Source organism: Pristiophorus japonicus, unplaced genomic scaffold (assembly GCF_044704955.1).
Source record: "Pristiophorus japonicus isolate sPriJap1 unplaced genomic scaffold, sPriJap1.hap1 HAP1_SCAFFOLD_308, whole genome shotgun sequence".
Classification (NCBI taxonomy): Eukaryota; Metazoa; Chordata; class Chondrichthyes; family Pristiophoridae; genus Pristiophorus; species Pristiophorus japonicus.
The window spans coordinates 311,510-331,937 of record NW_027252868.1 but is presented as its reverse complement, the minus strand read 5'-3'; the positions used below and the strand labels follow the sequence as shown (position 1 = coordinate 331,937).

At 47.0% G+C, this 20,428-nt stretch overlaps 1 protein-coding gene across 3 annotated transcripts; it reads left to right on the top strand.

Moving 5' to 3' along the window:
- The first annotated feature begins 123 nt into the window (after positions 1 to 123).
- On the top strand, positions 124 to 20,216 carry LOC139249354 (zinc finger protein 774-like). Of its 3 annotated transcripts, none has more exons than XM_070872335.1 (3): positions 124 to 152; positions 905 to 1,070; positions 16,078 to 20,216. In XM_070872335.1, exon 3 carries the CDS (start codon positions 16,431 to 16,433, stop codon positions 17,325 to 17,327), a length of 897 nt encoding a protein of 298 aa, XP_070728436.1. In that variant the 5' UTR covers positions 124 to 152; positions 905 to 1,070; positions 16,078 to 16,430; the 3' UTR covers positions 17,328 to 20,216. The 3 variants fall into 3 exon arrangements, with proteins under 3 accessions (XP_070728436.1, XP_070728435.1, XP_070728433.1); XM_070872334.1 differs by having other exon boundaries at positions 139 to 171; XM_070872332.1 differs by lacking the exon at positions 124 to 152 and adding an exon at positions 333 to 755.
- Positions 20,217 to 20,428: the final 212 nt, after the last annotated feature.

Here is a 20,428-nt window from a genome sequence, read left to right as displayed (position 1 = left end):
CGGGGTAAATGGCAGATACAGGGCCGCGATTGGTGGGCGGCCCGTCAATCAGGTAAACCAGCCAATTGCAAGAGCGGACAACGCCTCCCTGAGTGCGCTGTGAGGCGGCGCTGCGCATGTGCGGGATCCCCGGAGGTCGGCCGTTGGTGAAGGTAAACAAGATGGCGAAAAGTGAGCGGAGCTGAGCGGCACCGGGGAGAGAGGGGGCCGAGGGAGAGTGTCCCGGGGGGAGAGGGAGCCGAGGGAGAGTGTCCCGGGGGGGAGAGGGAGCCGAGGGAGAGTGTCCCGGGGGGAGAGGGAGCCGAGGGAGAGTGTCCCCGGGGGGGTGAGAAGGGCAAAAGAGACACGACAAGCGCGCACAGTCTGACACAGGCACACCTCCAGAATGACTGGGGAGGGAGGAGACAGACATGGGGGAGAGAGTGGGGGGCGGGGGGTGTTTCCTGGGAAAGCTGAGGGACTCCTGTCATCGTCCCCCTCCTCCTCTCCCCTGCCCCTCCTCCTCTCCCAGTGAGATCAGACAGTGTGTAACCCGGGGGCCCTGTGAGATCAGACTGTGTGTAACCCGGGGGCCCAGTGAGATCAGACAGTGTGTAACCCGGGGGCCCAGTGAGATCAGACAGTGTGTAACCCGGGGTCCCAGTGAGATCAGACAGTGTGTAACCCGGGGGCCCAGTGAGATCAGACAGTGTGTAACCCGGGGGCCTCGTGAGATCAGACCGTGTGTAACCCGGGGACAATTCTGGTGATTTTCTGTAAGTCCAGGATGGGAGAGATCTGAGGAAAAGGATAAAATCAAACAGAAATACTGGACATATACTTTTCTGAAACGTTGGCAAAACACTCTACACTTCATTCCACTTCACAACATTAATCTTCTAATTTTCTGCCCTGTGATAATTAGATCTCCCGGTGAATGGCGGAGTGATTGAGAAAGTTCCACAGCTGGAAGGAAACGGGGATTGTGGACTGAGGAACAACAGCAGGTGAACCAGCACAGGATTGTGAGAGCACCAACCAGGGAGCCCCTTCCGATTGAAAGCGCATCAATAGATCGACTGGGGAGAAAGGTAAGAGAAAGTGCCATTTACTCAGATACACACCGGTCCTGTAGACAGTACACACAGGTTACAAGGTAAGACAGGAAATGAGACCGGGAGAGACTAACCACCGAGTACAATATCCAGCATGAGGCCGTGCAATGGGATGTGAAGTGAGATCAGTTTCTGTCTCTAAACACAGTCACAGTGAATCTTGTGTGTGTTTTAGAGTAAAGGGCTTTGATCTAAGAGATGACTCCAGTTTGAGGCACAGCCCAGCAGATGGACCAGTCTCTGTACATTAGGTGCGGCTGAACTCACACCGACACCATCAGATCTCAATGTTCAAATATTTCCCATCTGGTGAGAAAGCCAATGGAAAGATTGAACCGGAAGCACATCGTCAATTCACTGATCACGGTGCACAGACCGATCTGAAAGACCAGCACGGCCCATCACCCACAGAATCAATTATTCATTCATGAACATTTAGAATTATAAGAAAATATATTGATAACTACTTATATTGATAACTACTAATATTGAAGCATTGATCACTAGAGATATGTGGTATTCTAATATACTGAAACACAGATATGGAGAGTTGCAATTTATTGATTGGCGTCGTACTTGACCCCGAGATGAGCTTCCGAACCCATAGTCCCTCGATCACCAAGTACGCTTACTTCCACCTCCATAACATCGCCGGTCTCTGCCCCTTCCTTAGCTCATCTGCTCAAACCCTCATCCATGCCTCTGATCAGCCTCATACTTCACACTCTTTGTAAACTTAAGCTTAAACTTGGGGGGCATAGTTTTAAGGTGGTTGGTGGAAGGATTTGAGGGGGGCTTCTTTACGCAGAGGGTTGTGGGGATCTGGAACTCACTGCCTGGAAGAGTGGTGGATACAGAAACCTTCACCTCTTTTAAGAGATAGTTGGATGGGCACAAAGTGCCATAACCTGCAGGGTACGGACCTAGAGCTGGTAATTGGGATTAGACGAGATAACCTCTTGTTGGCCGGCGCAGATATAATGGTAAGTGCTGCAGGGAATCGAATACGGGCAGGGTGATCTGGACTAGTTTCGAGCGCCTGGATAGGTAAGAGAGAAATTTCCCAAATATTTTTCCCTAAATTGGCCTGGGTTTTTACCTGGTTTTTGCCTCTTACAGGACATCACATGGCTCTGGTTGGGGTGGAGTGTAGAATGTTTTGGTGCAAGGGGTGTCACAGTTGTGTGAGGCGGGCTGGTTAGGCTGGGTGCTATTTACCTTTTTGCCATTGTTCATAGGTTTATATGTAACCTTCAGGGCTGCTGACCGAGGGCCGTACGGCTCTTTGTCAGCCGGCACAGACACAATGGTCAGAAATGGCCTCCTTCTGCGCTGTAAATTTCTATGTTTCTAAAACACTCCTGTCCGTATCCTTACTCAAGAACAGAAGAAGTAGCAGCAGGAGTTGGCTATACGGCCCCTCCTATCTACTCCGCCATTCAGTAAGATCTCTATTCGATAGAGAATTTTAAAGATTCACAACTCTCTGAGTGAAGAAATGGCTCCTCCACATAGTCTTAAATGACCGATCTGTTATCCTAATACTAGGACCCCTAACTCTAGACTATCCAGCCCTCGTCAATTCCTCTTAAGAATTTTATATGTTTCAATGATATCACCTTCCGTTCTTCTAAAGAGAATATAGGCCTATTCTACTCAATCTGTCCTCAGCCCTCTCATCCCAACTTGTACCAATTTCCGTTCACCCATCACTCCTAAGCTCGCTGAACTACATTGGCTCCTCGTCCATCAATGCCTCGCTTTCAAAATTCTCATCCTTGGTTTGAAATCCATCCAGGACCTTGCCCCTCCCTATTGCTGTAACCTCCTCCAGCGCGACAATCCTCAGATCTTTGCATTCCTCCAATTCTGGCCTCTTGAGCAGCCCTAATTTTCATCCCTCCAATATTGGTGGCCGTACCTTCAGCTGCCGAGGACATAAGCTCTGGAATTCCTCCCTAACACCTCCACCTTTAAAATGCAACTTAATACCTAGCCTTTGAACAAGCTTTCAGTCACCTGTGCTAATATTTCCTCATGTGACTGGGTGTCAAATTTTGTTTGCTAACAGTCCTGTGAAGTGCCTTGGGACATTTCACTACGTTTAAGGCACGATATGAATGCAATTTGTTGCTGGTAACTGAATATATTTTGAATTGTAATATAATGAAACTACAGGCATGGGGAATTGCAATAGATTGATAACTGCAGAGGAAGAGGATTGTTATGTATTGCTAATAGCATGAATTATTTTAACGTGAGGTGGCCCTTGCACATTAGCTACCACATGGGCTTGGCAGAGCAAGGTCTTGGTCCAATGGCAAGGGGATCCAAGATGACTGGAGACCAGGCTCTGCTGCATGTTTCCTCTGGCACTGACTCTCACTGGGATACAGTTTCCTCTAGCACTGACTCTCACTGGAATACAGTTTCCTGTAACACTGACTCTCTCTGAGGTACGGTTTCCTGTAGCACTGACTCTTACTAGGGTACAGTTTCCACTGGCACTGACTCTGGGGTACAGTTTCCTCTGGCACTGACTCTCTCTGGGGTACAGTTTCCTCTGGCACTGACTCTCACTGGGGTACAGTTTCCTCTGGCACTGACTCTCACTGGGGTACAGGTTCCTCTGGCACTGACTCTCACTGGGTACAGTTTCCTCTGGCACTGACTCTCTCTGGGGTACAGTTTCCTCTGGCACTGACTTTACTGGGGTACAGTTCCTCTGACACAGATTTACTATGTACCTAATTCATGCTGTCCCTGCCCTGGGAGTGCTTCATGGGACAGTTTAGAGGAAGCTTTAACCTGAAACTAATCAGGAGCTGCGGGTGGAAAGTTGTCAGTGCAGTAACAGATCATACTGCTGCTGAATTTAAATTGATAAGCTGCCAGCAGCGCAGTCGGGATGGGAATTTAGTGTGAATTTGAAAGCAATTGCTAGGGTAGATAGAGAGAAATTTATTCTGCTGCTTGGGGTGTCTAGGACGAGGGGATAGAACCTTAAACTCTGAGCCAGGCCATTCAGGAGAGATGTTAGGAAACACTTCTTCACTCAATGGATGGTTGAAGTGTGGAACTTCCCACAATAAGCAATCGATGCTCGCCCATTGAATAATTCTGGGCCGGTTGTGATGTCTGCCCAATGACCCGTTGCTTGTTCCCTTGGATTGGATCTTTATTTATTCCCTTTGGTTTGTTTTCAGTTTCACTGCTGGACCCACCACTCAAAGCACTTTGTCTGATCTGCCCCTAAGATTGAGCAGACTCCTCCCTCATCTCCCACACTGCACCAGCTCTCCTCCTCTCTTGGTTGTGTTCCACACTCTGGGCCTTGGGCCGTCTCGGGGATTCTCAGTATGAACAGGGGGATGTGTGTTGAGACAGGATGTCCCAGCTCTCCACCTTTAAAGGGACATGGAGAGGACCCACTGGGCTGAATGGCCCTGCTTTATGATAACACTGCAGTGCCTAGCAACCAACCTCCCTGAGCCCTGCTCATTATGGACTGGCAGTGTCTCATGGGACAGTGAAGAGGGAGAAAGACTTGGATTTATTTGGCGCCTTTCACGACCAAAGGACATCTGAAAGCGCTTTACAGCCAATGAAGTACTTTTGGATTGTAGTCACTGTTGTAGTAAGGGAGAGTTACCCTGTATCTAACCCGTGCTGTACCTGCCCTAGGATTGTTTGATGGGACAGTTTATAGGGAGCTTTACTCTGTATCTAACCCATGTTGTACATGTCCTGGGACTGTTTGATGGGATAGTATGGAGAGAGTTTTACTCTGCATCTAACCCTGTGCTGTACCTGCCCTGGGAGTTTTTGACAGGATAATGTAAAGGGAGCTTTGCGCTGTATCTAACCCATGTTGTACCTGATCTGGCAGAGTTTGACGGGACACTTTCGAGGTAGCTTTTCTCTCTATCTAACCCATACTGTAACTGCCTTGGGAGTATTTGATGGGACAGTGTGGTGGGAGCTTTTCTCTGAATGTAACCCATATTGTACCTTCCCTGGGAGTGTTTGATGGGATAATGTAGACGGTGATTTACTGTGTGCCAAACCGATGCTAACCTAGCAAGTTGTGAAGAGGACATAACCCCTTATCCCCTTATCGTTTAAGAAACTGTCTACGTTTGTCTTAAATTTATTCAATGTCCCAGCTTCTACTGCTTTCTGAGGCAGCGAATTCCACAGATTTCTAACCCTGTGAGAGAAGAAATTTCTCCTCATCTCTGTTTTAAATGGGCGGCCCCTTATTCTAAGATCATGCCCTCTAGTTCAAGTCTCCCCCATCAGTGGAAACATCCTCTCTGCATCCACCTTGTTGAGCCCCCTCATAATCTTATACGTTTCGATAAGATCGCCTCATTCTTCTGAACTCCAGTGAGTAGAGGCCCAACCTCCTCAACCTTTCCTCATAAGTCAACCCTCTCATCCCCGGAATCAACCGAGTGAACCTTCTCTGAACTGCCTCCAAAGCAACTATATCCTTTTGTAAATATGAAAACCAAAACTGCACACAGTATTCCAGGTGTGGCCTCACCAAAACCTTGTATAGCTGCAGCAAGACTTCCCTGTTTTTATACTCCAACCCCTTTGCAATAAAGGCCAAGATACCATTCGCCTTCCTGATCACTTGCTGTATCTGCATACTATCTTTTTGTGTTTCATGCACAAGTAACCCCAGGTCCCGCTGTACTGTGGCGCTTTGCAATCTTTCTCCATTTAAATAATAACTTGCTCTTTGATTTTTTCTGCCAAAGCGCATGACCTCACACTTTCCAACATTATACTCCAACTGCCAAATTTTTGCCCACTCACTGAGCTTGTCTATGTCCTTCTGCAGATTTTTTGTGTCCTGCTCACACATTGCTTTTCCTCCCATCTTTGTATTGTCAGCAAACTTGGCTACGTTACACTCAGTCCCTTCTTCCAAGTTGTTAATATAGATTGTAAATAGTTGGGGACCCAGCACTGATCCCTGCAGCACCCCACTAGTTACTGGTTGCCAACCAGAGAATGAGCCATTTATCCCGACTCTGTTTTCTATTAGTTAGCCAATCCTCTACCCATGCTAATATATTAACCCCAACATTGTGAACTTTTATCTTGTGCAACAACCTTTTATGTAGCACCTTGTCAAATGCCTGCTGGATGTCCAAATACACCATATCCACTGGTTCCACTTGATCCATCCTGTTCGTTACATTCTCAAAGAACTCCAGCAAATTTGTCAAACATGACTTCCCCTTCATAAATCCAAGCTGACTCTGCCTGACCGAATTTTGCTTATCCAAATGTCCTGCCACTGCTTCTTTAATAATGGACAAGGGCAACATTTTCCCAACCACAGATATTAGGCTAACTGGTCTATAAGTTTCCTGTTTTTTGTCTGCCTCCTTTTTTAAATATGGGGCATTACATTTGCAGTTTTCCAATCTGCTGGGACCTCTCCAGAATCCAGGGAATTTTGGTAAATTACAACCAATGCATCCACAATCCCTGCCGCGACTTCTCTTAACACCCTAGGATGCAAGCCATTAGGTCAAGGGGATATATCTGCCTTTCGTCCTATTATTTTACTGAGTACCACCTCCTTAGTGATTGTGATTGTGCTAAGTTCCTCTGCCCCCCCCCCCCCCTCTCCCCAGCCCCTTGACTATCCACTGTTGGAATATTGTTGGTGTCCTCTACTGTAAAGACTGATACAAAATATTTGTTCAGAGTTTCTGCCATCTCCATGTTCCTCATTATTAATTCCCCGGTCTCGTCCTCTAAGCGACCAACATTTACTTTAGCCACTCTTTTCCTTTTTAAATACCTATAGAAACTCTTGCTATCTGTTTTTATATTTTGTGCTAATTTACTCTCATAGTCTATCTTCCCTTTCTTCTTCATTTTTTTCGTCGTTCTTTGCTGACTTTTAAAAGCTTCCTAGTCTTCTGTCCTCCCACTAGTTTTGGTCACTTTGTATGCCCTTGTTTTTAGTTGGATACCGTCCTTTATTTCTTTAGTTAGCAATGGATGGCTATCTTTTCTCTTGCACCCTTTCCTCCTCACTGGAATGTATTTTTCTTGAGAGTTGTGAAATATCTCCTTAAATGTACACCACAGTTCATCAACCGTCCTACACATTAATCTATTTTCTCAGTCCACTTTACCCAACTCTGCCCTCATACCTTCATAGTCTCCTTTATTTAAGCTTAGTACGCTGGTTAGAGATCCAACTTTCTCACCCTCCATCTGAATTTGAAATTCAATCATGTTATGATCACTCATTCCGAGGGGATCCTTTACTAGAGATTGTTTATTAATCCTGTCTCATTACACAGGATCAGATCTAAGATAGCCTGCCCCCTGGTTGGTTCTGTTACAATACTGCTCAAGGAACCCGTCGCTTATGTACTCCATGAACTCCACCTCAAGGCTGCCCTGACCAATTTGATTTGTCCAATCAATATGGAGGTTAATATCACCTATGATTATTGCTGTTCCCTTTTTACAAGCCCCACTATTTCCTGGTTTATGCTGCGACCAACAGAATTGCTACTGTTCGGGGGCCTATAGACTATGCCCACCAGTGACGTTTTCCCCTTATTATTCCTTATCTCCACCCAAGCTGTCTCAACATCCTTATCATTTCAGCCAATATTGTTTCTTACTATTGCAGTGATTCCATTCTTTATCCATAGAGCTACTCCACCTCCTTTTCCTTTCTGTCTGTCCTTCCGGATTGTCAAGTACCCCTGAATTATTTAATTCCCAGTCCTGGTCACCTTGTAACCACAGCTCTCTAATGGCTATCAGATCATACCCATTTGTGCTGTCAACTTATCTATTTTGTTACAAATGCTACGTGTATTTAGACACAGTGCCTTTAAGTTTGTTTTTTTTACTTTTTTTTCCTGCTTGCATCCTCTCCTTCAAATTCACTTTCTTTATTTTTGCTTTCTAATTCCAGCTTTACTCCTCCCTATTGAATCTTTTTCAGGTTCCCATCCCCCTGCCAAGCTAGTTTAAACCCTCCCCAACAGCATTAGGAAACCCACCCGCGAGGATATTGGTCCCTGCTATGTTGAGGTGCAACCCGTCCGGCTTGTACAGGTCCCACCTCCCCCAGAAGCAGTCCCAATGCCTCAGGAAGCTAAAGCCCTCCCGCCTGCACCATCTCTCCAGCCAGCTGCTCGATCCTCCTATTTCTGTACTCACTAGCTCATGGCACCAGGAGTAATCCAGAGATTACTACCTTTTGAGGTCCTGCTTTTTAATTTCTCTCCTAGCTCCCTAAACTCTGCCTGCAGGACCTCATCACTCTTCCTACCCATGTCATTGCTACCGATGTGAACCATAACCTCTGGCTGTTCAACTCTCCCCCCAGAGTGTAGCGAGAGCTTTATTCTATATCTAATCCATGCTGTAGCTGCCCTGGGAGTGTTTGATGGGACAGTGTAGAGGGAGGTTTACTCTATCTAATCCATGCTGTACCTGCCCTGCAAGTGTTTGATGGGACAGTGTAGATGGAGCTTTACTCTGTTTCTGACCCGTGCTGTACCTGCTCTGGGAGTTTTGATGGGACAGTGTAGAGGGAGATTTATTCTGTATCTAATTTTGCTATACCTGCCCTGCGAGTGTTTGATGCGAAAGTGTAGAGGGAGCTTTACTCTGTATCTAACCCATGCTGTACCTGCCCTGAGAGTATTTGATGGGACAATGTAGAGGGAGCTTTACTTTGTATCTAACAAGTGTTGTACCTGCTCTGCGACTGTTTGATGGATAATGTAGACGGAGATTTACTCTGTATCTAACCTGTGCTAACTTAGCAAGTTGTGAGGAGGATGCAAAGAATCTACAAAGGGATATAGAGAGGCTAAGTGAGTGGGCAAAACCTTGGCAGATGGAGTATAATGTGGGAAAATGTGAGGTTATACACTTTGGTCGGAGAAATAAAACAGCAAATTATTATTTAAATGGGGAGAGATTACAAAATGCGATAGTACAGAGGGATCTGGGGGTCCTTGTACATTAAACACACAAAGTTAGTGTGCAGTTCGAGCAATTAATTAGGAACACAAATGGAATGTTGTCCTTTATTGCAAGGGGGAATGGAGTATAAAAGTAAGAAAGTCCTTCTGCAACTGTACAGGGCATTGGTGAGACTACACCTGGAGTACTGCGTACAGTTTGGTCTCCTTATTTAAGAAGGGGTATACTTGCACTGGAAGCAGTTCAGAGAAGGTTCCCGAGGTTGATGACTAAGATAAAGGGGTTGTCATAAGAAGAAAGGTAAAGCAGGTGGGGCCGATACTCTTTGGAGTTTAGAAGACTTAGAGGTGATCTTATTGAAACGTATAAGATTCTGAGGGGGCTTGACAGGGTTGATACAGAGAGGATGTTTCCCCTCGTGGAGGAATCTAGAACTAGGGAGCATAGTTTCAGAATAAGAGGTAGCTCATTTTAAACTGAAATGGAGGAATTTCTTATCTGAGGGACGAGAATCTTTTGGGATTCTCTACCTCAGAGAGCTGTGGAGGCTGGGTCATTGAATGTATTTAAGGTGGGGATAGACAGATTTTTGAATGATAAGGGAGTCCAGGGTTATGGGGAGTGGGCGGGGAAGTGGAGTTGAGGCCAGGATCAGATCAACCATGATCTTATTGAATGGCGGAGCAGGCTCGAGGGGCCAAATGGCCAACTCCTGCATCTATTTCTTATGTTCGATACCTACCCTTGGAGTGTTTGATGGGACAGTGTAAAGGGAGCTTTCCTCTATATTTAATCCAGGCTGTACCTGCCCTGGGAGTGTTTGATGGAACAGTGTAGAAGGAGATTTACTCTGTATCTAACCAGTACTGTACCTGTCCTGGGAGTGTCTGATGGGACAGTATAGAGAGAGGTTTACGCTATCTAATCCGTGTTGTACCTGCCCTGGTGGGATAATGTACACAGGGCTTTACTCTGTATCTGACCCATGCTGTACCTGCTCTGGGAGTGTTTGGGGCAGTGTAGAGGTAGGTTTACTCTGTATCCAACCTGTGCTGTACCTGTCCTGGGAGTGTTTGATGGGACAGTGCAGAAGGAGCCTTGCTCTTATCTAGCATATGCTATGCCTGCCCTGGCATTGTTTGATCGGGGAGTATAGAGGGAGCTTTACCCTCTGCCTAACCCATGCAATACCTGCCCTTGGAGTGTCTGTTGGCCGGTGTAAAGGAAACTTTACTCTATATCTAACCTGTACTGTACCTCCCCTGGGAGTGCTTGATGGGACAGTATGGAGGGAGCTTTACTCTGTATCTAACCCGTACTGTACCTCCCCTGGGAGTGTTTGATGGGACAGTATAGAGGGATCTTTACTCTGTATCTAACCCGTGCTGTGTGGGCCCTTGGAGTATTTGATGGGACAGTGAAGTGGGACCATTACTGTGTATTAAGACCCAAGCTTGCAAGCCATCAGGTCCAGGGGACTTTTCCATCTTTAGTCCCATTATTTTACTGAGCCCTTTTTTTGTGATAGTGATTGCTTTAAGTTCCTCCCTCGCTATAGCCCCTTGATTATCTATTATTGGAATGTTTTTACTATCTTCTACCGTGAAGACTGATACAAATTATTTGTTCAAAGTCTCTGCCATTTTCCTGTTCCCCATTATTAATTCCCCAGTCTCATCCTCTAAGGGACCAACGTTTACTTTAGCTACCCTATCCTTTTTACATATCTGTAGAAGCTCATACTATCTTTTTTATATTGCTTGCTAGTTTACTCTCACAATCGATCTTCCCTCTATTATTTCTTTTGTCATCATTTGCTGTTTTTTAAAATTTGCCAATGCTCCGGCCTCCCACTGATCTTGGCCACTTTGTATGACATTGTTTTCAAATTGATACCATCCTTTACTTCCTTCGTTAGCCACGGATAGTTCTCCCTTCGCTTAAAGTCTTTCCTTCTCACTGAAATATATTTTTGTTGAGTTATGAAATATCTCCTTTACTGTCTGTCACTGCTTCTCAACTGTCTTACACTTTAATCTAGTTTCCCAGTTGACTTAAGCTAACTTTTTTTTTATACATTCACGGGATGTAGGCGTCGCTGGCAAGGCCAGCATTTATTGCCCATCCCTAATTGCCCTTGAGAAGATGGTGGTAAGCCACCTTCATGAACTGCTGCAGTCCGTGTGGTGATGGTAGTGCCACAGTGCTGTTAGGGAGGGAGTTCCAGGAATTTGACCTCGCGACGATGAAGGAATGGCGATATGCTTTCAATTCAGGATGGTGTATGACTTGGAGGGGAATGTGGAGGTGGTGGTGTTCCCATGTGCTTGCTGCCCTTGTCCTTCTCGATGATAGAGGTCGCGGGTTTGGGAGGTGTTGCTGCAGTGCATCTTGCAGATGGTACACACTGCAGCCACGGTATGCTGGTGGTGGAGGGAGTGGGTGTTTAAGGTGGTGGATGGAATGCCAATAAAGCGGGCTGCTTTGTCCTGGATGGTGTCGAGCTTCTTAAGTGTTGTTGGAGCTTCACTCATCCAGGCAAGTGGAGAGTATTCCATCACACTCCTGGCTTGTGCCTTGTAGATGATGGAAAGGCTTTGGGGAGTCAGGAGATGACACACTCACCGTAGAATACCCAGCCTCTGACCTGCTCTTGTTGTCACAGTATTTATGTGGCAGGTCCAGTTAAGTTTCTGGTCAATGGTGACCCCCAGGATGTTGATGGTAGGGGATTCGGCGATAGTAATGCCATTGAATGTTAAGGGGCGGTGGTTAGACTCTCACTTGTTGGATATAGTCATTGTCAGGCACTCGAGTGGCGCGAATGTTACTTGCCACTTATCAGCCCAAGTCTGAATGTTGTCCAGGTCTTGCTGCAAGCGGGCATGGACTGCTCCATTATCTGAGGAGTTGCAAATGGAACTGAATACTGTGCAGTTATCAGCGAACATCCCCACTTCTGCTTTCATACCTTTATAGTAGCCTTTATTTAGAATCAGGGCATTGGTTTGAGGTCTGACTTTCTCACCCTCCAACTGAATTTGAAATTCAACCATGTTATGATCACTTTTTCCGAGAGGATCCTTTACTATGAGATAATTTATTAATCTTGTCTCATTACACAGTACCAGATCTAAGATAGCCTGCTCCCTGATTGGTTTCTTCAACTTACTCTTCAAGGAAACCATCCCGGATACACTCTTATAAACTCTTCCTCAAGTCTACCTTGGCCAACTTGATTTGTCCAATCAACATGAAGATTAAAGTCGCCCATGATTATTGCCGTACCTTTCTTACAAGCCTCCATTATTTCTTGATTTATACTCCGTCCAACAGTGTAGTTACTGTTAGGGGGCCTATGGACTACGCCCACCAGTGACTTCTTCCCCTTATTATTTCTTATCTCCATTCAAACTGATTCTACATCTTGATCTTCTGAGCCAATATCATTTCTCACTACTGCACTGATCTCATCCTTTATTAACAGAACTCACCTTTTCCTTTCTGTCTATCCTTCTGAATTGTTAAATACCCCTGAATATTCAGTTCCCAGCCTTGGTCACCTTGCAACCACATTTCTGTAATGGCAATCAGATCATATCCATTTGTATCTATTTGTGCCGTCAACTCATCTATCTTGTTACAAATGTTGCGTGCATTCAGATAAAGAGCTTTTAATTTTGTCTTTTTACCATTTTCCCCTGCTTTGACCCTACTTTCTGTTACACTCTTATTTTATACATTCTGTCCCTTCCTGTCACAGTCTGGTTATCATTTCCCCCACCGCTACCCTGCTCTATTGCCTTCTCCTTGCTCTTTGACTTTTCAAATTTCTGCTCGCCTGAACCCTTCCCCCCCACCCCCGACCCCCCCCAGTACTGGTGGCAGTGCCCCATGAACCGATACCCATTTCTCCCACACCAGTCTTTGAGCCACATGTTCATCTCTCTGATCTTATTTACGCTATGCAAATTTGCTCGTGGCACGGGTAGTGATCCAGAGATTATTGCCTTTGTGGTTCTCCTTTTTAATTTAGCCCCTAGCTGCTCAAAATCCCTCAGCAGAACCTCTTTCTTTGTTCTGTCTATGTCATTGGTCCCTACGTGGACCACGACAACTGGATCTTCCCCCTCCCACTCTCCAGCCCGGAGGAGATGTCCTTAACCTTGGCACCGGACAGGCAACGCAGCCTTCGGGACTCTCGCGCTCGGCTGCAGAGAACAGTATCTATCCCCCTAACTATACTCTTTCCTACCACTACAACATTTATTTTTACTCCCCCCATTGAATGGCCTCCTGTATCACGGCGCTGTGGTCAGTTTGCTCATCCTCCCTGCAGTCCCTGCCCTCGTCCAAACAGGGAGCAAGTATCTCGTACCTGTTGGACAAATGCAAGGACTGAGGCTCCTCCATCACTACCTCCTGGGCCCCCACAGCTGCCTCGCTCGTAGTCACACCCTCCTGTCCCTGACCACGGAACAAATTTGAATTAATTAATCTAAGGGGTGTGACTGCCTCCTGGAACACAGCGTCCAGGTAACTCTCCCCCTCCCTGATGTGTCGCAGTGTCTGCAGCTCGGACTCCAGCTCATCAACGCGGAGCCGAAGTTCCTCGAGCAGCCAACACTTACTGCAGATGTGATCGCTGTGGACCTCAATGGGGTCAACCAGCTCCCACATGTAGCAGCAGTAACACATCGCCTGCCCTGCCATCTCGAATGGATTTAATTAAGTTTTCACGTTTTGAAAGTTTAGATTTTTAATCCCAGCTCTTAATTTAAACCAATGCCCAAGAAAAGAGAGAAAAACTGACCAACCAATCACTTCCCTGCTTTCCTGTGACATCACACTTTGAATCTTTTTACTTCTTGCCCTCCCAGGTCACTTGGTGCTGTTTCGGCTGTCTGCTCGGCTGACTCACGCCCTTTGTAGGCTTACCGCTGCTCCCACTCTGTGCCCTTTCCGAAGTCCCGCTGCTCGGCTGACTCACGCCCTTTGTAGACTTACCGCTGCTCCCCACTCTGTGCCCTTTCCGAAGTCCCACTGCTCGGCTGACTCACGCCCTTTGTAGGCTTACCGCTGCTCCCACTTTGTGCCCTTTCCGAAGTCCCGCTGCTCGGCTGACTCACGCCCTTTGTAGGCTTACCGCTGCTCCCACTCTCGGGCCCTTTCCGAAGTCCCACTGCTCGGCTGACTCACGCCCTTTGTAGGCTTACCGCTGCTCCCACTCTCGGGCCCTTTCCGAAGGTAGGTTTTCCCCCTCGTGTTGATTCTCTCACCACCTGCTGCAGGCCCAGTCTGGCAGCTATATCCTTCAGGACTCGGCCAGCTCGGTCAGTAGTGATGCTGCCGAGCCAGTCTTGATGGACATTGAAGTCCCCCACCCAGAGTGCATTCTGTGCACCTTGCTACTCTCAGTGCTTCTTCCAAGTGGTGTTCAACATGGAGGAGTACTGATTCATCAGCTGAGGGAGGGCGGTGGGTGGTAATCAGCAGGAGGTTTCCTTGCCCATGCTTGACCTCGAGCCATGAGACTTCATGGGGTCCAGAGTCAATGTTGAGGAGTCCCAGAGCCACACTCTCCCGACTGTATACTACTGTGCTGCCACCCCTGGTGGGTCTGTCCTGACGGTGGGACAGGACATACCCAGGGATGGTGATGGAGGAGTCTGGGACATTGGCTGAAAGGTATGATTCTGTGAGTGTGACGATGTCAGGCTGTTGCTTGACTAGTCTGGGACATCTCTCCCAATTTTGGCACAAGTTCCCAGATGTTGGTGGGAAAGACTGGGCTGGGTGTGCCGTTGTCGTGTCTGTAACCGGGGCGGAGGTCGATGCCAGGTGGTCCGTCCGGTTTTATTCTTATTATTGATTTTTGTAGCGGTGGATCAATTGATGAATCAGTATGGTCTTGAATGGCGGAGCAGGTTCGAGGAGACAAATGGCCTACACCTGCTTCTAATTCTTGTGTGTTTATACCTTAGCCCAGATCATTTCTCTATATTAAGAGCAATGGTCCCAACACTGACCCTGGGGACGCCACTGTTTACATCCCTCCAGTTTGAAGAACATCCATTAACCACTTCTCTCTGTTTTCTGCCCTTTACCCAACTTCCTCTCCACGCGGCCCCACTCCCTTTAATACCGTGAGCCTTAATTTGATCAACAAGCCTCCTGTCCGGCACCTTATCAAACACCTTTTGACAATCCATCTACACAACATCCCCTGCATTTCCTTTCTCACTGCACTGTGTTATTTCCTGCAATAATCCCTGCTGTCTGTCCTGAATCAACCCATTTCACTACCAAATGTTGCAACGTTTACTTCTGTAGCCAGAATCCCCCGTGCAGGGGTAAAGTGCTCTATCAATGACAACAGGAGCCCAGACACGGGACCGGGCTGTGCTCTGAGCAGGTGCAGTGCCAGTGGTGGAGGTGGTCTGAGGCGGAAGAGATGTTCCGCGAGTCGGTAGGAGCTTGTGGGCTCAGCGGAGGAATTGGACACCTGGGTGGGCTGGGCAGCTTCATAAACACCTGGTGTAGGCCTCAGGCCCCGAATACGAGCCCACAGGCCCCATGTTTGACCCGCGGTGATAGAACTGGCCGCTCTGGGTAACTAGCCGAATTCTTGGACAGGATCAGGGTGCCTACACGGCCATCTTGCTATAGGAGCAGAGGGTGGGCGGGGCTTTAGGGTCCCAGTGACCAGGAGAGAAAATGATTCCTCATTTATTCTCAGTCTGCACACTAGGGATGTAGAACTGAACTCAACCAGAGAAGAGGGAGTGAGAAAACAGCAGATGGAAGAAAGAAATGATGGAGGTGGAGCGATGAGTTTGGATTTCAGCAGCGGGAGGAGGGAGAGTGTGTGGGACGGGAATTTACAGCTTTGGGGGAACAAGAGAGAAAAGAATGTTCCATCGAAACTCGGAATGTCTGTCCTCCATTTCTATCCTGCACTTCCAGTGCTGACTTTTGTAAACTCCTTTTACAGGATATTAGAAAAGGAGGATTTGCAGACGGGAAACTCCAACCAATCATATCGAGATCTGACAGTCACTCGATTCACCTGTATACCATCGGCCTTTGAATGTGGAAGGAGAAACATTTGTCTGTTCTGTCTGTGGGAAAAGATTTTCAACATTAGTGTGACTGGTAAAGCACCGAGACACACACACCCGAGTGAGAGTGTTCCAGTGCACTGACTGTGGAAAGAGCTTTAACCAGTTATACAGCCTGAAAAAACGTCACACCATTCACAGCGGGGAGAAACCGTTCATGTATTGTGTGTGTGGACGAGGTTTCAACTGATCATCCAACCTGGAGAGACACAAGGACACCTGCACCATGGAGAAACCGTGGAAATGTGGAGACTGTGGGAAGGGATTCAATTCCGCATCTGAGCTGGAAACTCATCGACGCAGTCACAATGGAGAGAGGCCATTCACCTGCCTCGTGTGTGGGAAGGGATACACTCGGTCATCCGCCCTGTTGGTACACCAGCGAGTTCACACTGGGGAGAGGCCATTCATCTGTCCTGTGTGCGGGAAGGGATTCACTCGTTCATCCCACCTGCTAGCACACCAGCGTATTCACACTGGGGAGAGGCCATTTACCTGTCCCGTGTGCAGGAAGGGCTTCACTCAGTCATCCAGCCTGCGGGTATACCAGCGTATTCACACTGGGGAGAGGCCGTTCACCTGCTCAGTGTGTGAGATGGGATTCACTCGTTCATCCCACCTGCTAGCACACCAGCGAATTCACACTGGGGAGAGGCCATTTACCTGTCCCGTGTGTGGGAAGGGCTTCACTCAGTCATCCAGCCTGCGGGCACACCTGTGCACTCACACTGGGGAGAAGCCGTTCACCTGCTCCGAGTGTGGGAAGGGCTTTACTTGTTTATCCAACCTGCTGACACACCAACGCATTCACACTGGGGAGAGACCGTTCATCTGCTCTGAATGTGGAAAGGGTTTCGTTCGATCATCCCAGCTGCTAGCACACCAGCAAGTTCACACTGGGGAGAGGTCGTTCACCTGCTCCGCGTGTGGAAAGGGATTCACTGATTCATCCACCCTGCTGACACACCAACGCATTCACACTGGGAAGAGACCGTTCACCTGCTCCGAGTGTGGGAAGGGATTCAGTCGTACATGTGACCTGCTGACACACCAGCGAATTCACAGGGGACTGCAGGGGTTGGACTCTGCTGTTATTGTTGCCGTTAATCACATCCCGGACTGAACCATGTTCACTCGGACCATTGGGGTTTGTTGCCGCTGGTGTAATTAATCCCTACAACTGGGCTGGAGTTTAATTTTCTGGACATCATAGAATGGTTACAGCACAGAAGGAGGCCTTTCGGACCGTCGAGCCCGTGCCGGCTCTCTGCAAGAGCACTTCAGCTAGTCCCACTCCCTGCCCTTTCCCCGTAGCCCTGCAAATGCTTTATTTCCGGTACTTATCCAATTCACTTTTTGAAAGCCACGATTGAATCTGCCTCCACCAGCCTTTCAGGCCGTGCATTCCAGATCCTAAACACTCGCTGCGTAAAACAAGTTTTTTCTCATGTCGCCTTTGGTTCTTTTGCCGATCACCTTGAATCTGTGTCCTCTGGTTCTCCATCCATCCGCCAGTGGGAATATTTTCTCTACTCTGTCCAGACCCCTCATGATTTTATCAAATCTCCTCTCAACCTTCTCTGTTCTAAGAAGACCCCCAGCTTCTCCAGTCTATCCATGGAACTGATGTCCCTCATCCCGCAAATCTTGTGCGAGGACCCTTGGGGAAGAGTGACCATAATATGGTAGAATTCTTTATTAAGATGGAGAGTGACACAGTTAATTCAGGGACTAGGGTCCTGAACTTGGGGAAAGCTAACTTCGATGGTATGAGACGTGAATTGGCTAGAATAGACTGGCAAATTATACTTAAAGGTTTGACGGTGGATAGACAATGGCAAACATTTAAAGATCACATGGATGAACTTCAACAATTGTACGTCTCTGGAGTAAAGATAAACCTGGGAAGGTGGCTCAACCGTGGCCAACAAGGGAAATTAAGGATAGTGTTAAATCCAAGGAAGAGGCATATAAATAGGCCAGAAAAAGCTGCAAACCTGAGGACTGGGAGAATTTTGTAATACAGCAGAGGATGACAAAGGGTTTAGTTAGGAGGGGGAAAATAGAGTATGAGAGGAAACTTGCTCGGAACATAAAAACTGACTGCAAAAGCTTCTATAGGTATGTGAAGAGACAAAGATTAGTGAAAACAATTGTAAGTCCCTTGCAGTCAGATTCGGGTGAATTTATAATGGCGAACAAAGAAATGGCAGACCAGTTAAACAAATACTTTGGTTCTGTTTTCACGAAGGAAGACACAAATAACCTTCCGGAAATACAAGGGGACCAAGGGTCTAGTAAGAAGGAGGAACTGAAGGGTATCTTTATAAAGCGGGAAATTGTGTTCGGGAAATTAATGGGATTGAAGGCCGATAAATCCCGAGGGCCTGATAGTCTGCATCCCAGAGTACTTAAGGAAGTGGCCCTAGAAATAGTGGATGCATTGGTGGTCATTTTCCGACAGTCTATCGACTCTGGATCGGTTCCTATGGACTTGAGGGTAGCTAATGTAACACCACTGTTTAAAAAGGGAGGGAGAGAGAAAACGGATAATTATAGATCGATTAGCCTGACATCAGTAGTGGGGAAAATGTTGGAATCAATTATTAAAGATGAAATAGCAGCGCATTTGGAAAGCAGTGACAGGATCGTTCCAAGTCAGCACGGATTTATGAAATGGAAATCATGCTTGACAAATCTTCTGGAAGTTTTTGAGGATGTAACTAGTGGAGTGGACAAGGGAGAACCAGTGGATGTGGTGTATTTGGACTTTCAAAAGGCTTTTGACAAGGTCCCACACAAGAGATTGGTGTGCAAAATCAAAGCACATGGTATTGGGGGTAATGTACTGACGTGGATAGAGAACTGGTTGGCAGACAGGAAGCAAGGAGTGGAAATAAACTCCTTTTCAGAATAGCAGGCAGTGACTAGTGGGGTGCCGCAGGGTTCAGTGCTGGGACTCCAGCTATTTACAATATACATCAATGATTTGGATGAAGGAATTGAGTGTAATATCTCCAAGTTTGCAGATGACACTAAACTGGGTGGCGGTGTGAGCTGTGAGTGTGACGCTAAGAGGCTGCAGGGTGACTTAGACATGTTAGGTGAGTGGGAAAATGCATGGCAGATGCAGTATAATGTGGATAAATGTAAGGTTATCCACTTTGGGGGCAAAAACACAAAGGCAGAATATTATCTGAATGGCTGCAGATTAGGAAAGGGAGGTGCAACGAGACCTGGGTGTCATGGTTCATCAGTCATTGAAAGTTGGCATGCAGGTACAACAGGCGGTGAAGGCGGCAAATGGTATGTTGGCCTTCATAGCTAGGGGATTTGAGTATAGGAGCATGGAGGTCTTACTGCAGTTGTACAGGGCCTTGGTGAGGCCTCACCTGGAATATTGTGTTCAATTTTGGTCTCCTAATCTGAGGAAGGACGTTCTTGCTATTGAGGGAGTGCAGCGAAGGTTCACCAGACAGATTCCCGGGATGGTGGGACTGACATATGAGGAGAGACTGGATCAACTGGGCCTTTATACACTGAAGTTTAGAAGGATGAGAGGGAATCTCATAGAAACTTGCAAGATTCTGACGGGACTGGACAGGTTAGATGCGGGAAGAATGTTCCCGTGATGGAGAAGTCCAGAACCAGGGGACACAGTCTTAGGATAAGGGGTAGGCCTTTTAGTACTGAGATGAGGAGAAACTTCTTCACTCAGAGTTGTTAACCTGTGGAATTCCCTACCACAGAGAGTTGATGATGCCAGTTCATTGGATATATTCAAGAGTGAGTTAGATATGGCCCTTACGGCTAAAGGGATCAAGGGGTATGGAGAGAGCAGGAAAGAGGTACTGAGGGAATGATCAGCCATGATCTTATTGGATGGTGGTGCAGGCTCGAAGTGCGGAATGGCCTACTCCTACTCATTTTCTATGTTTCTTAATCATTCTTGTAAATCTTTTCTGCTCCCTCTGTCAAACAACTGTCAAATAAATTAGCTTTGTTTCCTACATACAGTGAATCGATTCCTTGATTTCTCCATGAGGAGGCGAATTGATGTCCTGTTATCGACTGTTCCATTTTAAAGCTGTTTCTCCTTTGTTAAAGGAAGACTTGTATTTATAAGATGCTTTTCACAGCCTCTGTTTTAGTGATGTTGGTTGAGGGATAAATGTTGACCAGGACACCAGAGAGATATTTTTTTCTTCGAAATAACGTCATGGA